We start from the raw sequence: 27,133 nt of genomic DNA, 5'->3' as shown, positions 1-27,133 counted from the left end.
TTACCTGAGGTCAGTGTCCTCCTGAAGCGTGTCTCCCAGTGAGATCCTGTTCTCGGGGTCTGCAGGTCGAACCAGGATAACACCCGGTGGCAGTGTCTCACTTGTGCTGTTGAATGAAGTCACATTGGATCGCATTACATGCAACTGACAATAAGAAGGAGCAACTTGTGTTTTTCTTATAAGTGGCATGTGATGAAGTGGGAACATAACTGAAACACTTACGTCTCTTCATCGTTTGTCATTGTCTTAATCTCCTTGGACACCGTCTGGTCCTGGCTGGTGGTAGCCTCAGACTCATTGCTGCAAAAACTCAGTGTTAGGTTTATGGTTGACAAACACAGCATGCAAATACACAAATCAGCCAACATCTAAATGAATAATTTACCAATTTCCCTGCTTACTGTCATCTAGTAACCTGTCTCCAAAACAGATAAAAACACACAAACTTACCATGGACTAAGGTGGGGGCTGCTGTTGAGGTAGCTCTTGGTGATGAAAGGATGGTTGAGGATGCCACTAGGGGTGATCCTGTCCTTCTCATCCCACTGGAGCATTGCCTTCAGCAGCTCTATGCACTGCTTCCTTTCATCTGCCTCTGTCGCATTGTCCGTCTCCCGGCGCACCTGGTTTACAAAACATTTATGGAGATAATTAATGTATGTGACTTTTCAGTAGCTAACCTGAGCTTCCTTAACCACCTACCGCTTTCATTTCGTCCAGGGAGCGGAACTTATAAAACCTGTTGTCCACAAAATCGAAAGTACCACCCCATTCCATCCAATACTCCTCAGGTGTCTGAAAGAAGGTTATTTAAGACTTTGAGAAACTAGATTTAACAATAAACCTTTTATTTTATTTCACAATATTGTACCTTGAGCTGCCATTGACCACAATCTTCTCTTTTAAAATACATTAATAACTTCTTCCCAGCGTTGAGTAGGTGTTGTGGTGCTGGACCCAGGAGATCGGTGATGAATTTTATCTGTAGACAAAACACAATGTGAAGACAGTTATCAAGCTTTGTTCCGGTCACAAGGTCAAAATTAAATCTTCTAATTCAAAACAGGTTGTGTCCTTTCTACTTGAACTGGATGCTCCAGCTTTGGTAAATAACTTACTACGTCGTATTCCATCCTCCCTGGAAAGAGTGTGACACCAAACACCATGATTGCCATGACACAACCCAAAGACCAGATGTCAATGGCCTCTGTAAATGGCAGCCCAAGAATGATTTCTGGTGCTCTGAAGGTGGAGAAAAACAAACAAACACATAAAACACAAAACGTGTCAAAGTGTCACTGTCACAAGTTAAATATTAAAGAGTACAAACGAAATAAGCACCAGTAATTCCTTTGTTTTAATCGGATCCATGTATCTTACCTATATGAAGGTGTCTGTAAACGCATTCCCTGCTTGGCCTGCCATGGGTACATAGACAAGCCAAAATCAATAAGTTTGACCCTCAAGGGCTGCCTGATACGATCCACCAGCATGATGTTGTCTGGCTTCACATCAGTATGCGTTATGCCAAGGGTCTTTAGGGCATCAAAAGCTGTGGCCAACTGCAAGTCAACAAGATTCTATTAGTATTGATGATAAGCTGTGTTCCTAGAAACATTTTTAGAGAAACTACCAGAAGTAGTTTCGCTAAGTAGAAAAATGTTACCAAGTAGCTTAATTGCTACTGCTAAAAGCTGTATATTTTGCTTTGTAGCGGATGTAATACCTGTTGAATCATGGTGCGGATGTCCTCCAGTTGCATCGGTTGTCCTAAATCTATCAAGTAGTCAAGCAGGCTGATGTCCAACAACTCAAAGATCAGGGACGTTGTGAATTTTTCGAGGATTGAATCCTCAAACTTCACAATGTTGCATTCGTCTAGGTTGTTTTCCATGAGGGTTTTCATGATGGAAGCCTATGGAGACATACAGCAAATACCACACATACATTTTTGTGAGCTAGCATTAGCTTCATGTTAAAAGTCCAGACTCCTGACTGTCAACAGTCCCTTTAAAATCCAAAGTGTCTCACCTCCCACTTCGCAGTCTGCTTATTAGTGGAAACCTTTATGGCCACAGTCTGGTGAGTTTCCCGATTTACACATTTCATCACTGTCCCAAAGCCGCCTCGTCCCAGGATTTCCAAAAAGGTGTAGTTTTCTGGGGCTGTGTCTTTGTCGTAGTTCCCAAAGAATGGTGATGAATCTGAGGAGGACATCTTTCTTTTTGTAGACTGCTGAAAGTGACAAAGAAAACAGATGAGTTTATCCATTTGAACTGTCCATCATATATGCAACTCCTGCTAAAGATATCAACAAGACTTGTCAATTAATTAACAGTAATAGTAACAATAATAAAGCTGGATTAGGTTAAGCCTAACCTCTGAGATCGGTTACATCTGAAATTTGCATTTGTCTCATCTTTCCTAATCCTCTGTCTGACCTCCAACAGCTTGGAGGATAAAAACTAAAACACCAAAAGTTCTTTGAAACAGCTACAATCACTTTGTGTTGTGCTCTCATGGTGCATATAGCTTTGTGTTACAGGAGTACAGGTAGTTTTTTTTGTTATCTAGCCCGTATCAAACAGAGGCACACTGACAACCGGCCACACAGTTTCAGTTTGATTTCCCTTTTCTGTAAAAAGTTTAATCTATACTTAGGTACCAAAACTGAGTAATGCATGTGTTTCATTACATATCTCTCAATACGTGGTACCCGTTTACCTGCATACCTTATTTTATAGTCTACTTGAAGCTCCAAAATGTTTGCTACGTGAAACACAACAGTGGAGTTACTTACTTCTCAAAATGGAAAAGTTGGTCTTTTAGATTTGGTCTGTAGTTGGATGTCCTTTGTATGGATATCTCTGTATTGCTCTTCTGTCTTCTCTGTGTTGCTCTTCTGTCTCCTCCAAATGTTGCTCTTCTGTCTTCTCTGTGTTGCTCTTCTGTCTTCTCTAAATGTTGCTCTTCTGTCTTCTCTAAATGTAGCTCTTGTGTTTGTCCAGCAGAATCCTCCTCTTATTAGTCTGAAGGGTTCTGGAACACACCTGTGATGACATAGTTCTCAAGTTCTTTTATGGAATGTACGGAATGAATGCCCATTTCCTGGTCTAGACATAATACATTATAAAGATATGGCAACAATACTTGAGTTTTTATTTAATGCCATTCTGATCATCCATTAAAGTGTGTTGATGTTCCAACACTGATAAATATACCAGTGGTTCCTGGGACCAAGGCCACTGAATTCTACTATAAAGCATCTCTGCTGGAGACTGAACCAGTCGTATAAAATAGCGGAAGCATATGTTTTAATAAATATCCAGTATACATATCTACTGTCTGAAAGCATAGTTACTTTCAGAAACTATATGGACCCCTTCTTTTGAATTTTAAAAGTATAAAGTTTTCCCCGTCGGCTTACACCCCATAACTCATAATGGTCCTTTGCTAAAGGAAAAGGCACTCAAACCTCCCAACACCTCAGAAACCTACCAACAAATCCAATCAGTGTTCTCTATAAAAGCCTGAAATCACAGGTTTGTGTCAGAGGATTTTTACTGATGTCAGTTCCAGTCAGTGAGTAAATATCTTGCTGCTTTTTGCAGTTTATTTTGAGAATTTTCTTGGGAAATGATGTGGTAGTCAATTTATAGAAAGCAGAAAGTGGTGATCACAAACATCCAAGCTGTGCTGGCCCAGTTGTTCAGGACTTCAAACAATTAGAGTTCAGACTGTATCAAATTTTAATGATACATCACTGAGCAATGGCTGAGTGGGTAGAGTTGTGTGCCGGTCTGCGACAGGAGGCTGTCATCCCAGTAATCAGCTTATCGGTCCATGACTAAATCGATTCATTTATCGAATGTAAGACACAGGTTAGGGTAAGGGTGCTGCATTTTTCCACTACAGGAAGTAAAATTGTCAGAGAACCATGCCCTGTCCAACCCAGATATGAACTTGACTGGATTTTTGTTGTGTTCTGTCTTTACACTCTCCATGTTACTGTCTCACTACTATTGTACTCTGACATTTATCTTCTCTTCGGTCTTGTCCTTTCATTCCTTCAATACAAAAACTTTTTTTCAAAAAAAAAAAGAAAAATGTGAACAGTGACAAACTTCCACTGTGTTAATTACAGTAGTTGTGGATTATCAGCTTAATGTGACGTAAATAGGTTTTGAGCTATGTGCAAGCTAAGGTCCACTCTAAAGTAGCAACACAACTCCAAAATGATACAACAAAACACCGTTACTGTAAAGATAACTTTTGACCCCCTCAAAAGCTCAAGATGACTTTCTTTATTTACTTTTATCTCATCTCCCTAAGTCTCATGTCAGATGCAAACAAACAGCAGTTTGTTCTTCTGATACAACGTAAAAAATATTTCCGGGATCCCAGTGATGTTGTGTTTGTTTCAACATAGAGCAGATTGAAAGTTGAGATGTAAGTGTGCAAGGCCTCTAAATCTAGTATTTGAGTTGTTTTTTTATCAGCCTGTATCATTTAACTGTTCCTAAAGTTAGAGCCAAAGCCTGTGGTGAAGCCTCATTTTATTATCACGGCCCATGCCTGTGTGTGTGTGAGTGAGTGAGAGGACGTGTGTTGTACCTCATGATCCCAGTCTCTGGACTCAAAGTCCACACCTCCTCCTGGGAGCTGACATCCATGATGAACTCTGTGAGTGTCAACAGACTCTGGAGGCTGGAGTTCATGTAACAGATCTGGCCTGGGTTGGGAAACCTGACACACAAAACAAGTCGCATGACACATCAACATGATTGTCTTCAATGCTAAACCACAGAAAAGGACACTAATTGGTAGTATTTATATAAAGACTAGTTTATTTTCTGTAAAATATCCCATCTGTTTGTTGTTTTCTTGTGTTTATGTGTGACAGTATGTGTATGTAGATTTACTCACCCAAAGCAGGAGTCCTGTTGAACCACAACACTCTGTGGGTAGGAGACCTGTGCAGCATCTCTGTAGCTGGGTGGACTCTCCTCTGTACTAGAGACACAGACAGACAGACAGTCAGTAGACAGGATCTGTGGAAGCTGTGAGTGTGTGGACATTAATCTGTTCACACACACTCTATGTTGTGAACCTACTCGTTGGTGCCTTGTCTCTGGCTCACAGCTTCAGTTACTGCTTCTTTCTTGTCTTCTAACGCCTCCTCTTTCAGCTGGGATGGAGCTGGCAGTCTACACGAACTATAAGAAACAGCATAAAAAAGTAAAAAAGTAGCTACAAAAGTAAGTAATACAAAGTGGAATAAATACAATAGACTCTCATCAAACTTACGTTTATACATTCATGTCAGGTTGGAATTGTACATGTCCCATTATTGCACATTGCTATTTACATTGTTCTATGTGGATGTTGCATGTAATAATAATAATGTTTAAACTGCCAACAGTGCTTGGCATTCTACAGTGTAAACCTATGGGACAGATGTGCTACGTTTAAATAAATACCTTACTTTCACCATTAACAGGCCTATAAATGTTATTGCCAATGCCTGTCGATATTTAAAAGCCGCTCACTTAAATATTCCAGTGTCTACTTACTTAAAATACCTTAAATGAGTCTGTAAGATGCTTTGTAGCCACATAGCCTCATCAGTCACAGAGCTGTGTGACCTTCTCGTCAGTCTTTGTTCATCCATCGCCATTTAAAGTTTGAAATTACTGAGAAAAATCATAAATATTTAGAAATAGTGAAAATTAGTATAGTATAATAACTAGCCTCGTTGTTATCTAGTATTATCATTATAATATTAGCATGCTAGCCATAATAACTCAGTAATAACGAAAGTCAAGGTCAAGTCTATCTACATGGTCTAAATTACATGCAGGTAGCTGATATTTTTCCAGGTCTTTAGTTTTTTCCCCCCTGAACTTTATTCACAAACTTTAAAACAAATACAATGGCAATGCCATTCAGCCTATATGAAGTCAAACATTCAAATTACATTTTCAGTATTTTGAACATTCTTTTTTGACTAGCATCTGTGCATTTGGTTAACGTTATCCAAATCCCTTAGTATTTTATATCTTTTTTTAACTGGTACACTGCACAGGGACACATTAATGTTGGTATGACTTTATTTTTCATATATAAAATCATAACTAATGTCAAAGCCACATTGACATTTACCTCACCCTTCATTCCCACACTCATTTACCTCACGTTACAGGGTGAAGTCAGTTAACTTTCTCTGTTTTTGTTGTTTTCCATTCCCTAGTTGGCCAGACTCTCTCTAACACCAAGACGTGCATTGAGCGACACCTCGTGGTGGAAACTAAGATCAACACGTGACAATTGCTACATGCGAAGGAGCGCGATTTGTCCCTTACGACTTACTGTCGAACAGCGTCAACATGTCGGCCCTCTTGATAGTAAGTCACCCTTCGAATTTCTACAAATAAAACGTTTATGTAAAACATTTTTACATATGCAGTACAAAAGGAGACCGGACGTGGCTGTAACTTTAGGAATAACGCGTTCATTCCACAGACTGTTTACTGTTTAATATTCATTATTATGATCCCTATGAGTTGTAGTCGAGACTAAAGCTAGTCCCTTTCTAGGACCCTTCCTGGGTTCCCATACACACTTCACAGACTGTTCATGACTAGGAAAATGCGCTGGTAGTCCTGTGTTTCTCATAGTGGTTTAATGTGTAATGAGCACTGTTAATGTCCTGTTCACTTCCTGTCCCCTCCGTCTCCGTTACAGTCTCTCCACAGATGTTGTCATCGGTCGGTTCTCCTCCATGTTGCTAAGAGACAGTGGAACTCCGGGCCAGCACCTCCTCTTCCTCTGCACAGGAGGCTCCTTCTCTTCCTCACCCAGCGCTTCTATGATGTGGAAATGTTCCTGAGCTGGAGGTTTAAGCTTAAGAGGAATCATGTTCAGACACAGAATGCGTACGTTTTGCATGCATGCGTTTTTTTTTTTTTTTTTTGTTTACATGCACCCACACTGCTGATGCTGGTGTCGGTACTTGTTGCTGAGTAGACTGAAGAAGAAAGAAATAAAACAGCTGCGGTTCTCAAGTGTGACTGACAGAGACAAGCTCATATCCGCTGTTAGGTACCCAAATGCATTTGCTCAAATAAAGCTTGGTGCACGAAAACAAAAATACAACTGATCTTAACAACATGCGGGTCTCATAAGCAGGGGACGATATTTGTTGTTATTTAATTATGCTGAACATTTGATTGTACTTCCATATTATCCAATGTAGAGCCCATATTCGTAGCTACTCTATGGTGGCCAACACATTTAAAAGGTCTTTTCCTGTGAGTATGTGCCAGAAATATAAACATTTTGGATGAAATAACAAAATACTAAAACTTATCTTCCAACCAAGTAAAACAATTAGGCCACGATAATTATATAAGACTGGACTTGCAATATGCATGACAAATAGGAATGGCTCAACTACTCATGAGGATTGTAGGTGAACTTGTAATAGAGGTCTGGGAAATGTCTTTTTTAATATTGGGTCTGTCATAAGGCTTAATTGTATACTTCTTTCCAATGTTCTTTTTTTTCTCTACAGTTACTATGGCTACACTGAGAAGTATTATGGGCCAGACATAGCATCAGCATACTTTATCTTATGTCTGAGGGGAGGATTTAGGTAAGTGCCCTGTCTCCCCTGTATATTCGATCATTTTTCTTTAACGTGCAGTGTTTGTGTGGACGTCTTTTTCTGGTGCAGCCATGGTTCACACAGCACATTTGGATCTGTGTTCCATCTTCAGGTTTGTTGGCCAGTCAGAGTGGTTCCGTGCAGACCAGAGGGGCAAGTTCAACTGGGACTTCTTAAACTACAAGGACACTCCTCTAGAGGAAGTAGACTTGAGCTTCACAGTCATCAACTACAGGGGAGTGGCGAACCTCGGTACAGCGCTTCTACTCAGCTTTTTTCGGCTCTTTTCATTCTGCTGCTGTTAGTTCCTATGATATTCTGCGTATAAGCTCAGTTTGTGATTTGATTTTATCCCCATCAGAGAGACAGCGCTTTTTGCGAACTCTGAAATTACAAGGGTGTCCTGAAGTGGACGACTGGTTCCTGGCAAGGCTTCATGTGTTACAGGATTCTCTGGAGGAGCTGGACATCTCTCACTGTCCACGCATCACTACAGGCGGCTTGGCTGCACTCAGGAATCTCAAGTAAATAGGCAAAACTTACAATACGGTCTAGTTAATATTACCGCTCACTGTCTGTTGTATTAAATTTCTTTTGTGTTTATTGTGCTGAAGGGGGCTGAAGCGTCTGAACGTGTCATTCCTTCCCGGGATTTCAAATCCAGGGTTGGTGATCATCCTGCTGGAGGAGATGTTACCTGACTGCTCCATCACAGCTTCTGGCTACGACCACAGCATGCTGCAGGTGGAAGGAGAGGGGGACGAGGAACTCATACAAAGACAGAGGTAGCACCTGAACTGCTACAGGAAGCTTGAAAAAAAAAATCCTCAGAAAAAAAAACTTTTAGTGTGTGCAGTCTCAAATGAGAAGAAGCAATAAGTCTGGTTTGTGCATCAGTTCATCACAACAATCCCAGATCCCAGTTTTAGTTAATCGCAAGGAGACTACACAGACATTTTGAATTCACAACTGAAATCTGTGCCACATTTATGATGGAAATCTAAACCTATCCAAATTGATATCTGTCTCAAGAAAACTGCACTTTTGTCTGTTGCTGAAATGTGGATATGATTGTAAATGTATGTACTGTAATAAAGATTTTACCACCACTGTAACCTTTGCCTGTGAACTCATATCACAAGTTTAATGGACAGTACAAACCACGTGGCACACATCATAGTGCGGCTGTATCTATTTCTAATCTTCACTGTCGAAGCTTATGTGAGTAAACTAAAGCTGGTAATCCAGTGTGCGCCTTGTTCTGCAGCAGTCTCTTCACAGTGAGCTGATAAAGACACCAGTAATACTGGGAGACGAGGGTGAATGAGGCTGAAGAAACCACTGCTACTTCTGTATGTAAAGACACCATCTACAAAATTCTGATAGCCAAGTTTGACAAGAACAGATTATGCTAAATAATCTACTCCAATTTTGCATTTTTGATGGGTAATATGGCAAACAACATTAAAGAAGAAGAAAAAAAATCTATGATAATTTCTCATACCTATGTTTATTATTTCATTTGAAGAAGACGGCGGATTTTTAGAAATATTTGCAAGGGCATTAATAGTTTGATCTCCGGTAGGAACTAATCATATTTCGGGAACTGGGTCACAACCAACACGGACCGTGTTTGTGACGGACAACAACAAGACGGGAAAGCAAAGCACTAGCAATTGACTGGATACTTGTCTCTACTGAATTATTATTATTGCTTAAAAATTGATTGTCATCCAGACCCTTGTGGTTTAAGGGTTTCAGTATACGTATAAATGTCTGATGCACCAGGTAAGATGGCTGTCTGCTCCGTACATTGAGTCGTTTCACTGCGCTACTGTAACGTTTACAGATATGAGTCTTTGCCGAGGCACAGTCTGACACCGTGTTTAATTCCACATTTTAAGGACTTCCTAAAAGAGACGAAGAGGAGGAGGAGGTTACACCCGAACCAGAGGTGAGCTTTTTTTTAAATGTTACTCTGGAGCTAGCAGCTAGGTGGGGTTAATGTTGTTCCGGAAGTTGTTAGCTTTGCCAAATTAAAATGAAGCCTTCGTCCGTAAGTGTGTGACACATCGCGGTGGATAACGATGGTCGCCAACAAAGAAAGCAGAAGCAGACCACTTCACACTACAGTAGTGCCGGATTTAAGGCATTAAACGTCAGTCTTTCAGAGTTTCCGCAGTCTCAGAGCATATTTTGCATTGTGGGTCTTAAATTACATTTAGTCAAGTCTTAAATCCTTAACGTCCATTTACCGCTTCATTTGCAGTATGACACCATCTGACCCACCCCAGGGATGTGCTGAATTTTGTTATTTCAGTTTACTATTTTATTTTGCTATTTAGCCCCATAATTCCCCATAATTTAAATGTAACCCGTCTTAAAAAGTCTTAAATGTAATTTGTGCAAACCTGCAGAAACCCTGAGTATTGTTTCCTCTGCAGGACCAATCAGACGACAGCAGTGAGGAAGAGGCTGCTGGAGACACGGACAGTATGTGGAATTAGACAATGTCCAAAAATACATTGAGTATTATACTGTTATTATACTAGTTATTCATTAATTTTAAGTTTTTATCAGTGATGACTTGCATATCGCAGGCTGTAATGGGCCATATTAACCACAATGTTTAAACTTAAGTGCCAGATCCTGGTCATTCAGGTCACATTGAGTGACTATATTCATCTTCCCCTTCATTTCCACACTCATTTGATGCTCTTGTGTCTCTACCAGTGGACTTCCTGCGCAACCTCTTCTCCAGCACCCTGGGCCTCGGCTCAGCAGACAAAGTTCTGGATGAGCTGACTCTGGATGGAGTGGCGAGATACATAAACAGCGGCAAATGTGAGTGGCCGCCCTCCTCCACTCAGCCCAGCCTGTTGTGGCGGACCATAGTGAATTAATTTTCTGCTTACAAGTCCGTTACCACAAGGCAGTTACTGACTGACTCAAAAGTTTCTCTCTCATCCTCACAGGTAAAAACATTATCTGCATGGTTGGAGCAGGAATATCCACGTGTGAGTATCACAGCCTAAATGTCACAGAGTAAACATTTGAAGGTATTCTAAACTCATCAGTGATCATTGTTTTTGTTTTTATTTTTTTTCTTTAACACCATCTCCCTTCACAGCTGCTGGGATCCCAGATTTCCGCTCGCCAGGAACTGGACTGTACGCAAACCTGCAAAAATATAACCTACCTTACCCGGAAGCCATCTTCCAGATAGATTATTTTAAGGTTTGTGAAAGATTGTGTTTGCCATGGTTCATAATGCCCTTTTCAGTGATTCAAATGTCTTTTCTATTTTTCTCCTTTTTAAAAAAACACAAATTACTTGATAGTCTGTATCTGCCCCCCCACTGAACCTTAGCGCATATTTCAATCTATAATTTTAGGTCCTTGGCTGCTGTGGCTAGTATGGCGTTAATTCAACTTATGACAGTTGTTATAATTATTACCGTTTATTTTGAGGGATGGCTTTTCCCATATTTACCGTCACTACTAAACTTAAATATTTTTCTCTGTCACAGAAACATCCAGAGCCTTTTTTTGCCTTGGCAAGAGAGCTTTACCCAGGACAGTTCAAGGTACAACACAATTGTTGATTATTTGTCTGTCATGTAGAAAACGACTATAGACTGCCTCACATGTGTTTTTTCTCTCATGTTTGACTTCTTTTGGTGTTTAGCCGACTATCTGTCACTACTTTATGAAGATGTTGAAGGAGAAGGGGATCCTGAGACGCTGCTACACACAGGTAGGGCAGATCCTCAAACACATAAGCATAGACATAAATGAAGTAGCTGAGTCTGCGTTTACATTCCTTTGTGCGTTCATTCAGAATATTGACACCCTGGAGCGGGTAGCCGGCCTTGAAGGGGAGGATCTGATCGAAGCCCACGGAACCTTCTACACTTCTCACTGTGTCAGCTTCTGTTGCCGAAAGGAATACAACATGGACTGGATGAAAGGTGTCTTTTGCTTGAGATTATTGAGCTGTTATTATTATTTCAGCCGTTTGGGATTTTAACCTCCTCCTTCTGCCTCGTAGAAAAAATCTTTTCTGATGACATTCCCAAATGTGACAAGTGCAGCAGCTTGGTCAAACCAGGTCAGTGGATATTTGTGTCATTTTCATTATTGTATTCTGTTTTAGTTGTATAAGACCTACTTACATTTGAGCGCATAACCCTGTCCCGCTCTAAGATTACAAACATGACTGATGTCTTTGTATTTGTCCTTGTCTTCACTCAGATATCGTCTTCTTTGGAGAGAATCTGCCCGTTCGTTTTTTTACTTCCATGAAGATGGTGAGCACGTGCGTGGTGGAGGTTTGGGAGTAGTTAGACGGGATTCAACCGGTTTGCTAAAATAAATAATTAAGTGGCATGTCTTTATTTACCTGTCAGGATTTCCCTCGCTGTGATCTTCTCATCGTCATGGGGACGTCTCTGCAGGTCCAGCCATTTGCAAGCCTTGTCAGCAGGTAGTACAGATAAAGTTTCATATTTCTGTCTGAACACAGCCACTGCTTCACAAATAATCCAGTAGCATCCTGTAATCGTGCATTATGAAATATTAAGGCTTTGTTAAAATATCTCTGAAGCGCTCACTTACATTTTATTGTAGTGTCTCTAGTGAAGAGATTGTGTTTCTTTGTCCTTCAGGGTTTCAAAAAGTTGCCCCAGACTGCTAATTAACATGGAGAAAGCAGGGCAGGTGAGCCTTCACCACGACATCAGCCCTTTTTTTAATCACGTTTTTGTCATTAATATATTTCTTGAAGTTGCTCTTCATCACTTGGATTTTATTTCTTTCTCCACAGGCTGATCCTCTATTTGGGCTGCTTGGTTTTGGAGGAGGGATGGACTTTGACTCCGACAAGGCTTACAGGTGATACTGACATGATGCTGCTCCTTCTCTCCAACAGGTTTCCTGTATTAACGCCCTAAGATTAACACAGATCTGAGTTCAGTTATGATCTTGATGAATGGAACTGAGATGTACCAGCTTAGTTACTGCATAAAACATTAGCCAAAGACACCTCAGGATCAGAACAATAAGAATTTTTTTTTTTTAGTAAAGCAATAAACCACAAGTTTAAATGATTAAAGTTTACTGTTAGACCACCAGAGGGTGCCTCAGCCTCAGCCTTAACCTCTGTGAGGAGTTTGATAAATGTGTATTATCATGGACTGTGGTATACTACAAGTATACTATACTGTTAAGCAAATCTGCTTCTGTTACTTAGCTGGTTGGTTAGTTGTTATCTCACTTATTACTCCTCCAGTCACTTGATGGTTTCATCACATCTAAAAGTTATTTCCCTGACGAGGTATTACTAGCGCAGTAGCAGTGCTTTCTACGGATGTGTGTTTTATGTAACAAGCAGTGGGTTCAGAATTTAAATGCCAACCATTGAATCATATTTTTAAAGTGCTTGTTCATTGTCACTGGACATGCACAATGAAACCAACTTCTGACTCCGTTGCCTTTCTTAGAGACGTAGCTCACATCAGCACATGCGATGACGGATGTTTGGCTCTGGCTGAGCTGTTGGGATGGAAGGTGAGTTACACACTTGTCTTAGAGAGATCCTTTACTCATTTAAGATTTGTACTTGACAGCGGTGCTTTTAAATAGAACAGTCCCACAGTGCAGTCAGTAATGAAATCACACCTCATTCGCTCTCTGCCATTTGAGTTTACTCGTCTTGCAGCTTCTAGTATATTCTTTCTCGGATCATGAAGTAAAAATGACTTTTCAGGAGTAGCTAATGCTTAAAATTGAGCATTTATCTGCCAATTTAAGATTGTATTCTTAAATTGGCAGATAAGAGTCATTAAGTATTCGTTTGAGCACATCGGTTTTATTCATGGAAAACAGAAATGACGAAAACATGCAAATTAAACTAAAGATACAGCTTTTGCAGTGTAGTGAGATTTCCATGTAGGTGAATGTTTTTACTTTGGACGTAGTCTAACGGGCTGTTTCCAGTCTTTCTGCTAAATTAAACTAAACTAATGACCCCTAATTTCCTGTTTTCTATGTTAGAGAGGGGAACATCTTTTCATGGAACTTGCCAAAAAAAAAAGAGAAGCTTTTAAGATGAGCTGTATTTGATGGAAACAGTCTACACCATTTCCAGTATCCATCTACTGTATATAGACCATAATTCAATACAGCCAATCAAATCTTAGGCCAAGCAGAAGCGTCAGGGTTGGATCAAAGGCAGAGCAGACAGAGACAGCAGCTGCTGCGCTACTCGAGAGCCGCAGACTCTGAACGGCAACCCACATTCATGTTCCAGCTGAAGTCTTTCTTATCTTGTTTAAAACATGAACACACCAGAGCTTGTTGAGTGTTGCTAACTGCTAATGCTGCAGTGCAAAAAACCTGCATAGAAACATCAGATGTCACGGTGTACACTAGTACTTCTCTGTCAATCAAGTACCGACACGGCTCTTTATCTAGATGAAGGACTTTTTTTAACACCTTTACAGTAGAGGTTACAATGTTGTACAACATACTGCTTTTTAAAAAACTCATCGGCAGGATCTTCGTTCAGTTCCCATAAGGTGCTGGCTTAATTGGATTTATGTAATTTGGATTTAGAGGTGTTAAGCACAGTGTTACTGGCCGTAACAGTAAAAGTTGACACGCGATCGTGGACAGGAGAAAAAAAAAGGTGAGAGGTTTTGAAATGTGAAGGTAAGCTTTTTATAATGTCCCTGTGTGAAGCTGTGGTCGCAGGTCACCAAGGTGCAAACAATAAGGTTGAGCTCGATATATTTATGTGTTTTTTTTCACAAGTTGGTTTTGTTCTGTCTGCGTCAGTTATTTTAAACCTCTCGCTTTGTCTCCACCTGTCTCTAGGCAGAGCTGGAAGAGTTGGTGAAGCAGGAGCACGCCAGGATCGACAGTCAGGGCAAGAAGGAAAAGGCCGGTGAGGGCAAAGGGGCCACAGCCGCGGCTGGTTCCGCATCAGCGGCACCAGAGCCCAAAGCAGAGGAGTAATAACGAAAAGTTGCCAGTCTGACTAAAGCTACTGAAGTGACGGCACAGTTTGGAGTTGGCTGTAAGAGAGAGGTTATGATTCAAAGTTGTTTGTTTTTTTTGCAGAAGTAAAGCTTTGACGTGTGTCCGTCACACTACTTTTACACATACGTAATTCCTCTGAAAAAACTCCAAGACTGCTGGCGTACCTGCTTTACTGTTGTCTCTTTACGTCGTTAGCACTTTATTTTTTGATCGTAATCACTTCTTTTTATTTTTGCATTTGCTTACATCCTTCCCGTCTGTATATTTTTTACTCAATTTTGCCACTGTCCAGACCCTTGTTTGTCTTTCTACATTGTGACAACATGTTTGCAGACAATGTGGAGGGTGGTAACTAACGCCAAAACTGCTCCAGATTCTACTACACTGCATAAAATCTGAAATGGCGTCTCCTAAACAGCTCATACACACTTCTGATGAAGTGATTTAAACACTTTATTAGCCAATTAATTTATTTCGGTCTAGATTGAAAGTCTAATTATCATAAGGTGTGGTGGGTGGTAGATGTAAATATGACGACTAGTGGTGATTTGGAACTCCTAAAATGCCTTTAAGTTTTACTTAACAGTGTTTTTCATGTTGACCATCTGCTCCTGTCTGGTTGTCACCATGTTCTAGTCGGCCCTCAGTTGATTTTGCTTTACAAATCTATGGGGACAGACTACACAAGAAGGATAAACAGACACACGTGACTAACGTAATGTATAATTTAATATAAGAAGAAACTGTTTCATGGTTTTCAACTATCTGGGATGAGCTGCAAGAGTATGAAGTGTCGCATTAACAATTAAAAATTGCTGGGGTGGGCGCAGTAACATTAATATCTGTACCATACTATGGAAACTAATCCTATCCTGCAATAAATTTTACATTTGTAAAGCTGAATATACTTACTTTTGTCGAGTCACATTGGATTCATCGTAACCCTAACCTTTGAGCAGCACTTTGTCAGAAATCGCAGCAAATATTTAACATTAACATGTTGAAATGAGTTCCTGTTATGGAACATGCAAAGGCAAACTCACTATCTTAGTGAAGCTAGTATTGACTTTAGCACATTAGCATCAGGGAATGACAACTTTTGCCAGTATTCAGCCATAACCAAAACTGGTTTTGACCTTACAATGGCGCTTGATGGAGGACCATTAAAGTTATTGTACCTCTGCCATCTAATAATTGAGACCTTTCAGTCTGGACAACTCAACCGAAAGACCACTGCTGCTCACAGCATGGATAAGAGCTAAGATGAAGGTGTATTTTGTTTTTATTCAATTTTCTTTGCTAAAAAACGAACAAACAGGAAAATAAAAAGCATGTAAAACGAAGTGTAGTGAAGAAGCGTAATCAAGAACCAGTCTAGTAGACGCTCACACCTTCCTGACAGGAAGCTGCAGAGGGCAGGGAGTGGTTTTGAGTGCCAGCTGAAGGTGAATGATCATTGCCATTACAAATCATGGTGCTGTTGCGGTTGTGACAGAAAATGTGACAGTGGTGCTTTTTTTATACACAGAGACCATGAGTCTCGTTGCCATGGCAATGTTGACCCATCATCAACACCTATATCTGCGGTTTCCTTGATAGGAAGGACTGCCGAGCAGCCAGCAAATCAACCTGCATGTACATGATGAAAAAAAAATAGCCACAAGCCCATCGTTTACCTCTCTGTTGATTCTATTTTTTTCGTTAACCATGTTGCTCTTTTGCATCGTCGTTTTCACAGATACAAGATCAAATCTGTAACACTTAGAACACTTAGAGTTGCGGTGAAGCAGTCTCTACAGAGTTTTAAGTCCTCAACTTTGAAGTTTCATCACGTCTCAGCAGAAGACAGAGAGAGCGCTGCAAAGAGAAAAAATAGGAACAGGTAGCTCTGTACAGAACGCACGGAGTCTACACAGCTCTCAGAGCTGGGTTAACCACAGGCAGACTTGAGGGGAGGGTAAAGGACGAGCTATAGATGTTCACATAAAAACTGAAACTACATATGATAAATGACAGCATGCGACAGGGGAAGAAGAACATGGCAACGGTGTGACGAGTAGATGCATTTTGAAATTCAGAAAGTTCAGTCCGTTACACCAGGAAATGTCTTGATGATGTATTTCAGAGGAACATGTGAGCTTCCTATTGTAGCCTCGAAGGTATTTTGAGCTTTTAAGCAACACTTTGCGTCGCACGGAAAGGAAGCGTTCAAGAGAGAGAAGATTGCATTATGCACTGAAAGTGCTAATTGTGTGAAGTGGGAAGACACATGAGCTGATTCAGCCTAACACATGTAAGTATCAACTGTTTCAACTATAGCAACTATTTTGTGTTTTATTCTAGAAATGATTTTGAATATAATGTTTAATTAATGTCCAAAAAGCTGAATTTTAGAAGAATCTTAAAACGTGTACCTTAATTTTTTTTTTTTTTTTCCTCTGTCTTTGATGAACATTTTTCTTTTGTCAGCATGGCGTAACCTGCATTATTTTACTGGACATATGCTCTATTTCAGATATATACACCCACATTGACGTGTCCGTATGCTTGCGTCCAGGGCGGTCCACAGTTCGGTTAATGGGACTACAGCTATCCCGTGGAGGAGCAGCAGGAGGAGACTGTCGCTCCTGGAGCAGCTGAGGGGCTGTCAGGAGGCCTGGTGTCCTGGGACACCCTGGGACAAGGAAGGGGCCCATGCTGCTATCAGTGGGACTCCTGCTGGGGTAAGCTGTCCTCCTCATTGAAATATGAGAAGGAGCCTCGACTTGAGGATGGTCGTCAGGTCTCCAGTCTGATATCAAATTAATAACAACTTAAGAGACGTAGAGAATTCCTTGGACTACGTCGGGTCAGCGGTTCGAGCTAATAACTCTTCATATTTTATAAAGTCACTTACGATTAAAACATGAATCTTGACCTCCTAAACAATTACTCTTTTTAGAAAACATTGCGGCCTTTATACTGGTTAGCAGTCAAGTTTTTGTCTGAAACATACTTTTATTATTATGGCAAGTATCCCAAACTTATATTATCCCAAATATAGCCACATAATATGTCAAGGGTCTTGATCTTGGTCCACTAACTTTGCAATGTTAAATTACAAATCCCTTTCATGTACTGTGCACGGTATGTTGTACGTTAGCATACACGTATACTGTTTTGTAGCTTTAGCAGTTTGCAAAGTGCTTTACAAAATTTGCCTCAGTCACGCAAACTTTAGGGCACCAATGGAGGCAGAGCTAATATGTGAGGTGTCACTTAAGGAGGACACTCCTGCATGTAGACTAGCACAGCCCCCCAACCATGTGATTAGTGGTAATTTGTAGATTTCAGCCTTTATGTAGGCAGTCCTTTCTCTGCCCTTTTAAATAAACGCTCTATTCTGTTTTTTTTTTGGAATGGCGCATCCTCTCTGTGTCTGCTCTCTGTTTTCCCCTCTTTCGCTTCCTCTCCCTGTTTCAGTCATTTCCTTGCAGACCACCTTTAAGTGCTGAGTGTCTGGTTTAGATTGCCGCTCATCCTTTCAGTTAATATACGAGACCAAGTGGATTTGTGCTCGGGTCTCTCTAAAAAAAATAAAGCAATTTCTAACCTCATTCAAACCTCTGCTGACAGTAGTCAGAATTCATAGCTGAATGCTGATGTCCATATCTGTGAAAGTATAGTTCCTTTTTCTGTTTGACATCTGATAACACAACAAACTGCCTTTAGGGGCTGAATGCAGAAGTGGCACTGAATAAAAGCGTGTGCACACGAAGGAAATGACATGACAAAACGGACATGTCTGCAGAGAGAATGTGAGTAGAAAAGGTGAACGTATTGGTTATTTATAGGTTAAACAGAGATGCAAAACTTTTACTGGCAGCGAGAAGTCAGTGATCTGTAACTAATTGTTCACAGGAAATTATTTTTTTTTTTATCTTTTGCAAATAAACTTACAAAGGAAGCCAAAGGCTTGTAGAAATCGTTGTGCAGTAGTCACTTAATGTGTTACGGAGGGTGCAGTTTGACTAGTTTCCTTGATTCAGTTGGTGAACAGAACAATATTTTGCTAGTTTCTGCTTAACTGTTTCTTGAGTGAATTATCTCAGTCGTCATTGGAGAAATTCTTGTTCATAATTTCCGCTGCATTGCTCAGTGTTCCCGTGTTCAGAGTTTGGTGACATGTAGTAAACTTGTCTTTATTTTTGCGCTGAGCTTGAAACCCACTTCCTCTATGTATGTTTATAGATGTGCGCTCATGTTTGAGAGCACCTCTGAATCCTGTTGGGGATCATCTGTGATGATCTAACTGCATCATTCATAAGTGACTTGAGACTGCGCCCCATTCAGTGTAGTTATTTTGTGTGTTTGTGACTCTCGTCCGTCGCCAGTCTCTTCTTCCAAGAAAGGCAAAGGTGTTCTCGAAACAGAGAGTGCACGCAGTGAAAGCAATGTTTCATGTGTGAAGTGAAGCTGAAAATGTGAAGCAAACAGATGTCAGAGATATTCATGCCTCTTAACCCTTGGAAAGCTGTGGGCAAAACTTAACTACAAGCTTGAGTTTTTGTGGTAAATGAAAAAAGGAAGAAAATGGGGACGTGTTTTTTTTTTTTTTTTTAAATGTGCAACTGTCGTTAAATTTTGAACGTTGCTTAAACCTGATTGGTGTACAGAATGCTCAACATTTTAAACCAGACCTCTTCCTCTCCCCAGCCCTTACTGCTTTGTTGTTTCGTCAAAGCTGTAGTTACTGGTGTAGCAAGTGTAGTATAACAGTCAAAGAAATCTGACGACAACAAAATCTGGTTTGATTTGATTTTGGATACAGCACAAGAGTCTTTGAACAACATGTCACAGTGAAAGGTGGTTACTTTATGGAAAGGGCGGTGTGCATCCTGTTGCCTGCAACTCTTCATCCAACAGCCCACTGCAGTTCCTTATTCTTCCATTACTACCTACCTACCTACCTACAAACCACCATTACTACAAATATTTCAAATTGATCTACTGTCAAACAGGGCCAACAATGAACGTACAAGTATATATTTTAGATGAACAACAGCTATAAGCACTAATCTCACTGACACACACATTGCTGATGCTGTGGCTCCTTCATAACTTAACTACAAGGTAAAGCTGCAGTAGTAGAAAGTGTTTGATTCGCATTAGCTGCCATTTCAGAATCCAAAAGCAATCATCTAATGATGACTTTGAATTCTGTACACATGTCCTGGTTTTGGTTTGTAGCGGTTACACTAGTGGCAACTTAAGACATGGTTTTTCCCACAGACATCCAGTTCCTTGTACTGGAAATACGAACATTTTGCAATACTTTCATCAGTAGGGAACAGACTCAGTCAACATTGTGCCACCTCAGTCAGCATTAGACAATTATAGTTAACAGACATTTATTTATTTTTAACTCTGATTAAACAACTAAGAACAAGATTAACCACAATCTTCCCATTAACTTTAAGGTTGAGGCTATAATTTTGATAATTGGTAAACACATATGCACATTTGTTCTGAGAAGTTTTCACTTCATGTCATGTAATTTAGAATGCGTAAATCTTTTTCATCGCACAAGAAGCAGTGCCAGACCAATTGTACAAGTGCCTCAACCAGTGAGGCCTTCATCCAGTCAAAAATTCGAAGACAGTTCGACACTTTGCCAGAGGTAAATATGAAAAGTGAACGTGATTGAGTAATGCTTAATTTCAGGGCTCAGACTTGGAAGTTATTTGTTCATAAATGTTGCAGAAATTAAAATTCATTATTACTTTGGATAGGATGTTACAATCGCTTGTGCCAAGATCTGACGATCTGAGGCAAAACTCATTCAGAAGCCCAGTCCAACTGAAACTGACCAGCAGGCTAGCAGTCAGCTACCGACACCAGCTAACTAGCCTAGCCAACAGCAGTAGGCAGTACGCAGCACATCATAGGGCTTTTCAAATGGGCACCTCCCTTCACCAGTGTTTCGTTAAATTAGGCCCATGACACCTCAAGAAGGCTTAACAGTGAGTTACAGTGTCCTGGAGTCACCCCCCTCCATGCTGCCACCACACAACTGTGTGAATTTCAACCACAGAGAGGTTAGCTTAGCCCTTTTTACTGCTGTTCAACAAAATACACAGTTGTATGTCCGGTGTCCGTGCTACCTCCGTCCCGAGAAGGGAAGGGATGGGATGAGGATGCAGACCCTGGTTTGGGTAGGGGACCCACACACCCAAATACAAAATCACAAAATCAAACCACCAAACAGTTAGTGTGACTGTGGCTTCTAAAGATGTTTTACTGTGATGGGAAGTGGCCGATCAGTGTTGTTGGGTGTTTTTTGCAAATGCTGTTCAAAGATGAGATTAGCCATAACTGATATGAGATGAACTTCGTTCAATCACACATGGTTTCAGAGTATGGTGTGACTGCGGAAGGACCTGATCAAACTGCAATCTTCAAAGTTCAGTTTTGAACTTGTAAACAGCAGTTTGATTAAATGGACAGTTTTCTATAGTTTTCAGTCATATCACATACTGTACCTTCCTTAGTGCTTACTTTGCTTATTCATAAAGAAGGTCAATCGATTACTAGGAATAAGGAGCCTGAGCCAAACTGGGTCCAGTTTTCCAGCCTCTATATTCATATCAGGTTTCTGAGTGGGCTAACACACTCTGCAGTATTTACCAGCAGTGAGTAAGGACATTTTCTGTGTGTGAAATTCTTTTTTTTTTTTTTTTTTTTTTTTCAGCCGCAGTCTGAAATTATTAGTCTTTTTCCTTTCTTTCAGCTGTCTGTGGTTACTCGTTTTTTCTGCAAAGCCACGCCATGTAACCTGTCGATGTGAAAATGTCTTCCTGTTCAACCGGCTTTCGTAACGACTCACTGTGTGTTTCCCCGTCAGAGTTTCCTGGTTGTACGGGACACCGTGACGTCTCAGCCCAGTGTGTTGTGTGTGTCCTCCGGAGCACAGAATGAAGAAGTCCTTGATTATGATATCAAATGCGCAGGCACAGGTATGGACTAACCGCAAGCAAAAACGGATCGGTTTCTGTTTCACTGTGTGTGAAGCAGCCATTGAGTTCCTTATGTGTCACCTTTAGAAGTGTTTTCACCGTATGACTCATTACTTCTGCGTGGCGTCAAACTAGACTGAAAACTGCTTAAGTGACAGTAAAATGTTTCAGACAGTTACCCTTTCTGTTTTTGGGTTTGCGCACATAAAACCTGCAGGACGGACCTAGCGAAGTTATTACAAGAAAGAGTAGATAATATTTTGACAGTGTTTTGATGAGAGCAGCAGAACATTTACAGGATGTCTTGCTTTTATTACTGCTGTCGTGGCTTACGACACTTACAGATCTGATCCGTCATTGACACACTTGTCTCTACTGTTAGGGGTACTCTACACTTCCAAGTCGCTCTCACACTGTAAATTAAGGTTCTGAAACTTGAAGACTTGTGATGCGATGTGTGCTAATACTACTCTGTAGATGCGCATAGTATAAACACAAACCCATTCTAAAGGGTCAGCTGACCCCTCAGACCTCCAGTGACGTGCTCATGCTTATCTTTAAAAGTTCCCTTCTGGTCTTCTCGCTTTAAGTCTCGATATGTTTCCAGGAATGTTTTTTTTTTTTTAATTTCAACAGAATAACGTAGGTTGGGACTAATGCTGCCTACTCTTTCTCTGTTTGTGTGTTAGTCTTCCAGTTGTCAGAGTCTCGTCTCTCATTCTCTGACTTGGCTCAGCTGGTGTTCTTCTACTCTCTGACCAGGTAAGAACCTAACGCTGATGTGTTTTTCAACATATGAGTGTATAAGTCTGAATTTCCACTCAAACCTGTGCTGCGGTTTTTGATAATTGATTGAAAACCCAGTCAGCTCGGGCACCGACAGAACTGTCATTGTTCTAAAACGGACCATTTTTCCTCGTGACCGGGCTGTTTAACTTGTTTATAATTTACCTCTGTCCTTTCTTTGCCTGTACCAGGGATGTGTTGACTGTTTGTCTGTCCATTCCTCACTGGATCTACAGTGTAACCGAGAAAAACAAAGATCGCCTCTCTCAGCTCGAGCCCAGTGAGTCTTGGCCCGTCTGCAAAACTAGAGAGACGTTTTCACGAACTGTCTAATCTCATAAACGTCTACGTTGCAGAAACTTGGCTCTCCACTCCGCCCGAGCATCAGACTGATGAAAAGACGAGCACGCAGCCCAGCAGCTTGATGTGTTCCATACAGGTATGTTGGTCTGTGTGTGTGTGTGTGTGCGTTTGTGAGAGACTGTGAAGACATTTGTGCCAGATCTTTTATCTCTGTGGTTAGAGTGGAGCATATCTGGGCATTCGTCAGCCAGCCAGAGGCGTTATTGCTCTGAAAGCTGAAATTATAAACAGAGGACAAACTTGTTCTCCCTAAACACTTAAAATGTTTATGATATACAAACTAATTGTAAGAGTGCGGTAAATATCGATTTTAAATTTGACATATGTAGTGCTCCTGTCCACTCTCAGCAGTATATATATGAGCAGTAGTTTATATCTAAAAGCAAACCAATGTGAAAGTTTTCAGATAAGATAAAATGACTGTAGTGTGCTCTCGCATGGAAGGACAGTCATTTATTTATTTCTAAAGAAATAAACTTAATTTTCAGCTTTTTGATTTAAATGATAAATCTCCATCGATAATAATACCATCTATTTTTAATAGCGCAGTTGAGCGCTTTGGAAGATTAGGTGTGAAATCTTGTTGGGTTAAATGCAACATTAAAGGCTGAGGCAGGTTTGTACAAGTGAGCAAGAGATGAGTGTGCCATCTCCATAAAGTCAAACAAAGTTTTATTTCAATAGATATACTGTGCCTTTCAGATTTTCCCACGATCCTATCACCCACATCTGTGCGTATGTTCTTTTTGCTCCAGCTCACGTCCACCAATGGAGCCCTGTGTATCATCAATCCCCTCTACCTCCATGAGCATGGAGACGACTGGCTGACCCACAGGGCTACAGCGGGACATGGTGCTGCACAGTCGCCGAATTTCAAAAGAGACCGGCGCCTCAGCACCACCCGACAATGGGCAGGGGCGGGGCTACAGAGTAAACGAGCCATCTCACTGGACCAGGAATCCACTGCGACCGGTGCAGACAGCCCAGGTCAGAGCTTCATGGGGATTTATAACAGTATATTTATTTTGTCAGTAGTGATATGAGCATGTAAAAAGTAGTTGGAAAAGCAGCAACGTGATCTCTCTGTGAAAATTCAAAGACCTAAAGTTACTAGAGTAACTAAATTTTAAAAAGAAAGTGTTCTCTGTGCTCCATGATGTTTTTAGAAAGTGAGTTCATCTGAATGCATTGCCAGCCTGATGTTCATAGTTCATGCTTTCCTTGTCCAGGTCTTTTTAGAGCCAGGTCAGCTGATTCATCTCCAGCCCCGCAAACACCAACAGGGGTGGTCCTCAGGAGGCCCAGCCGAGACTCCACCGCCAGCCTCCCGCAAAGGACAAGCACGGGGAGCCTGTCCCCATCCACCCCCTCCACCCCCGGAAGCTGCACCCCGGAGCTGCAGCGGCACGGCAGCCCCGTGCCTCAGTCTCCCCACAGGGTGTCGTGGATAGAAGATGGGGTCTGGCTTCCTCCACCCAGGCCCTCCTCCTTGCTCCACCCGCCATCGCTGGAGCTCGACTCGCTGTCCATCAGCAGCATAGAGGAAGAGCAGGAGTCCACAATAATAAACGCTGCACCGTGTCACGTCTCAGCGCACCGCCTCGCAGATAAGGTCCTGTACCGGCTGTCTGCGGTGGGCCAGGCTCTAGGTGGGCTGGTGAGCCAGAAGAAAAGGCTGACTAACCGAGTGCAGGAGATGAGTGAGCGGAAAGGCAACGCCTTTGCAGAGGCTGTGAAAGGATTTGTAGAGATGACGCTCAAGAGAGGGACCGATGCTAGTGGGCCCACGGGTTCAGAGTTCTTACAGGAAGTAAGGGCATCACTCACCTCACTGAGGGAGACACTGCTGGACTATCCAGAAATCCAGACATTACTGGACAGCATCACCGACCTTAATGAGTCAGAGATTGGTGAGTGAGTTTACAGCAAAAACTGACAAGACACAAATGAACATTTCAGGTGTTCAGCTGTTAACATATCTGACAGGGCAGCCGAGTGGATCAGTTATTAGCTATCTGCTAACTTCTCTTTTGGCTCTTCCCTAGACTCCCTGGTGGAGCTTTCCCTCCACAAAGTGGCTCTGAAGCCAGTCTCCAACCACCTCTACGACTGCATTCACAGCGCTCGCACGAATGACGGCACCTTCGAGAATCTCCAAAGCAACCTGCGCGTGCTGGAGAAGAACGGGGTGGAGGAACTCGGGGGGTCGGCGGGAGCTGGAGTTCCAGACGCCGTCAACCTGGAGCGCATACAGCAGAGGTGGATTACTATGCATGAGTCCCACTCCCCGAACAAGAAGGTCCAGATCCTGCTCAAAGTCTGCAAGAGCATCTACCACAGCATGAGCGCCAATTCTAGCTCAGGTAGCCTAGGCAACATTTCTGCTTCTAGATTTAGTTGTTGCTTTTCATGCCTGACACATTTTTTGTTCTGTTAATATCCCATTAAAGTCAAACTCCTCCTCTCTTGCAGGTACAGTGTTCGGAGCAGATGATTTCCTTCCCTGCTTAACGTGGGTGCTGCTCCGTAGCGACTTGGTCACTTTACAAATAGATACAGACTACATGATGGAGCTGCTGGACCCAACACAGTTACAAGGAGAGGGTAAGGCAAATAGACCCAAACACATATTCATAACCAAATCACAACTTAGACACATTGTAATGTGCAGTAGTTGGCATCTAGAAGTTACTAAATACTCAAGTAGGACTTGAATATCTGGGTTAACCTGGTCCCGGTCCTTAAAGTCCAGGTTTTACTCCTAGTTTTGTTCATTTAAATATTTGTTTTCCTACTGCTTATAGAATCTCATACACTGTCTCCGATTCTACATCCTCGTATCAACAGGTGGCTACTACCTTACAACTGTGTACGCCTCGCTCTACTACATCAGCAGCTTTCGGCCCCGGCTGGCTGCCCGTCAGCTCAGCGTGGAAGCCCAGCAGTCCATCAAACAGTGGCACCGCAGGCGTACGCTGCACTGCAACCAATCTCGTCGCAGCAAGCACCGGCGCACCATTCGCAGGCAGGCATGTCGGGACAGGGACTCGCTCAACAACTCCGAGCCAGAAACAAGTAGTAAAGAGGAATGCGGGAAAGAAAGCGATTCGCCTAATGCCGATGAGTCACAGCAGCAGGCAGAAAACGGCACGGAGGATCTGGAGGCACTCAAGGAGGAGACGGGGACGGAACAAGGAGCCGAGGACCAATCACAGACTGCTTCTCCAACGTCAGACTGTCAGCCAGTGTCACAGGACGAGGTAATAACAAGCAAACAGGAAGCTAGACAGACGTTTCGTATAGCAGAGGAAGAAGACAATAGATTATAGCTGAGAGGACATTATAGTAGGACATGAGATGGAAAACATGGTGGGCTGTCAGTCATATATTTGGAGGTGGTCAAAGATGTCCAAAATTCTCCCACTGAGCCAAACCCTTCCTGAACTCAGTTCACCCGAATACCAGTGTGACTGTTGAACAGATCTTAAGCGTACATGAAAAACTGGACAAATTGGAGGAATTGGAAATGTAAAGTGCATGACTTTTTTTTAAGTTTTATTTATTTATTTTTTTTGCAAGACACTTTTTAACCTTCAGGAAGTAAATGTGATTGTTTAGTTAGTTGGTCGCAAGCTGGAAACTGCTCCACTTAAAGTGGCCACGGGTCGAAGACGTTGCAAAATCACTTAACTTACTTTCATACTTGTTTTGTAAAGAAGAGACGTTTTTAATGAAACAACTGGTCGAACTCATGCCTTGTTTTGATTCATATCTAACTGTAAATGCGACACACCATCAGCACCTTCTCAGCCGATGGTATGAGCTTGTAGATGTATTAATATAAACGTAATCATTTTGCAAAGCGTGTAAATTAATTAAAATAAAAGTTTGGTTTTGTTGTAACATTTCGTCCTCCACTCTTTCACACCATTTCTAGCGGTCAGATGTTTTCAGCCAAAAAACCTCTGATAAGTGCAGCTGCAGAGTTTTTAGTAGTAAAAAAAAAACTGACGATTGAAAATTTCCTCACAGACAGAAAGTGTGGCTCCATGGAGCAATGACCACTTCATGAAACTGCTGGTTTGTTTTTTCTATCTCTTTGTTCTTCACCTTCCCGGATCGACCTGTCTGGGGCCCTGGTCTAACAGTGTTTAAGTTCAAAGGCATGCAAGACAGAGCTTCCATTCATCAAGAATAAAAGTGGTGAAATAAATGCATACAAAAAAGTGGGGGGAAAGCAATCGCCACACAGAAATAGCAGTCCTGCCTTTAAACCACTAGA

General features: G+C 41.6%; 4 protein-coding genes across 6 annotated transcripts; 3 read left to right on the top strand and 1 right to left on the bottom strand.

Moving 5' to 3' along the window:
• Positions 1-6,388, bottom strand: LOC125013864 (homeodomain-interacting protein kinase 1-like). The gene is made up of 13 exons (XM_047594773.1): positions 6,363-6,388; positions 5,115-5,216; positions 4,927-5,013; positions 4,650-4,746; positions 2,032-2,235; positions 1,727-1,915; positions 1,381-1,562; positions 1,119-1,242; positions 872-982; positions 703-795; positions 451-623; positions 223-300; positions 1-106 (listed from the first exon to the last, which is right to left on the bottom strand). Exons 1-13 carry the CDS (start codon positions 6,386-6,388, stop codon positions 1-3), a joined length of 1,572 nt encoding a protein of 523 aa, XP_047450729.1.
• Positions 6,314-8,781, top strand: dmac2 (distal membrane arm assembly component 2). Of its 2 annotated transcripts, none has more exons than XM_047594317.1 (6): positions 6,314-6,404; positions 6,745-6,935; positions 7,574-7,654; positions 7,779-7,918; positions 8,028-8,190; positions 8,281-8,781. In XM_047594317.1, the coding sequence occupies exons 1-6, from the start codon at positions 6,387-6,389 to the stop codon at positions 8,453-8,455; spliced, it is 768 nt and encodes a 255-aa protein (XP_047450273.1). In that variant the 5' UTR covers positions 6,314-6,386; the 3' UTR covers positions 8,456-8,781. The 2 variants fall into 2 exon arrangements, with proteins under 2 accessions (XP_047450273.1, XP_047450274.1); XM_047594318.1 differs by having other exon boundaries at positions 8,331-8,530.
• A 501-nt stretch (positions 8,782-9,282) lies between these two features.
• Positions 9,283-15,614, top strand: sirt2 (sirtuin 2 (silent mating type information regulation 2, homolog) 2 (S. cerevisiae)). Its single transcript, XM_047594478.1, has 16 exons — positions 9,283-9,454; positions 9,571-9,620; positions 10,111-10,159; positions 10,400-10,510; positions 10,642-10,683; positions 10,797-10,903; positions 11,197-11,253; positions 11,355-11,423; positions 11,508-11,637; positions 11,718-11,777; positions 11,921-11,976; positions 12,076-12,152; positions 12,334-12,385; positions 12,492-12,559; positions 13,168-13,234; positions 14,543-15,614. The coding sequence occupies exons 1-16, from the start codon at positions 9,439-9,441 to the stop codon at positions 14,681-14,683; spliced, it is 1,152 nt and encodes a 383-aa protein (XP_047450434.1). The 5' UTR covers positions 9,283-9,438; the 3' UTR covers positions 14,684-15,614.
• A 1,054-nt stretch (positions 15,615-16,668) lies between these two features.
• Positions 16,669-26,754, top strand: rinl (Ras and Rab interactor-like). 2 transcript variants are annotated; one of them, XM_047594477.1, is made up of 11 exons: positions 16,669-17,000; positions 17,265-17,430; positions 21,591-21,702; positions 22,392-22,464; positions 22,680-22,768; positions 22,845-22,927; positions 23,607-23,838; positions 24,081-24,761; positions 24,897-25,214; positions 25,324-25,455; positions 25,699-26,754. In XM_047594477.1, coding segments are annotated over exons 1-11 (2,370 nt in total). In that variant the 5' UTR covers positions 16,669-16,998; the 3' UTR covers positions 26,181-26,754. The 2 variants fall into 2 exon arrangements, with proteins under 2 accessions (XP_047450433.1, XP_047450432.1); XM_047594476.1 differs by having other exon boundaries at positions 17,223-17,430.
• The last annotated feature ends 379 nt before the right edge of the window (positions 26,755-27,133 follow it).

The sequence above is a fragment of the Mugil cephalus genome, chromosome 9, assembly GCF_022458985.1.
Source record: "Mugil cephalus isolate CIBA_MC_2020 chromosome 9, CIBA_Mcephalus_1.1, whole genome shotgun sequence".
In the NCBI taxonomy this organism is placed as follows: domain Eukaryota; kingdom Metazoa; phylum Chordata; class Actinopteri; order Mugiliformes; family Mugilidae; genus Mugil; species Mugil cephalus.
This window is presented reverse-complemented; position numbering and strand designations above follow the sequence as displayed.

Bases quoted from the DNA above. Each gene is read 5' to 3' on its own strand.
- dmac2 (XM_047594317.1), top strand. The intron at 6,936-7,573 runs GTACGTTTTGCA...TTTTCTCTACAG, and splicing joins CATGTTCAGACACAGAATGC to TTACTATGGCTACACTGAGA. The intron at 7,655-7,778 runs GTAAGTGCCCTG...TTCCATCTTCAG, and splicing joins TGTCTGAGGGGAGGATTTAG to GTTTGTTGGCCAGTCAGAGT.
- LOC125013864 (XM_047594773.1), bottom strand. From the start codon at position 6,388: ATGTTGACGCTGTTCGACAGTAAGTC. The intron at 2,236-4,649 runs GTGTGGACTTTG...TGTCACTTTCAG, and splicing joins ATGTCAGCTCCCAGGAGGAG to CAGTCTACAAAAAGAAAGAT. The intron at 301-450 runs GTAAGTTTGTGT...GAGTTTTTGCAG, and splicing joins AGCCCCCACCTTAGTCCATG to CAATGAGTCTGAGGCTACCA.
- sirt2 (XM_047594478.1), top strand. The intron at 10,511-10,641 runs GTGAGTGGCCGC...TCATCCTCACAG, and splicing joins ATACATAAACAGCGGCAAAT to GTAAAAACATTATCTGCATG. The intron at 12,153-12,333 runs GTAGTACAGATA...TTTGTCCTTCAG, and splicing joins TTTGCAAGCCTTGTCAGCAG to GGTTTCAAAAAGTTGCCCCA.
- rinl (XM_047594476.1), top strand. From the start codon at position 17,251: ATGCTTGCGTCCAGGGCGGTCCACAGTTCGGTTAATGGGACTACAGCT. The intron at 22,928-23,606 runs GTATGTTGGTCT...TTTTTGCTCCAG, and splicing joins GCTTGATGTGTTCCATACAG to CTCACGTCCACCAATGGAGC. The intron at 24,762-24,896 runs GTGAGTGAGTTT...GCTCTTCCCTAG, and splicing joins CCTTAATGAGTCAGAGATTG to ACTCCCTGGTGGAGCTTTCC.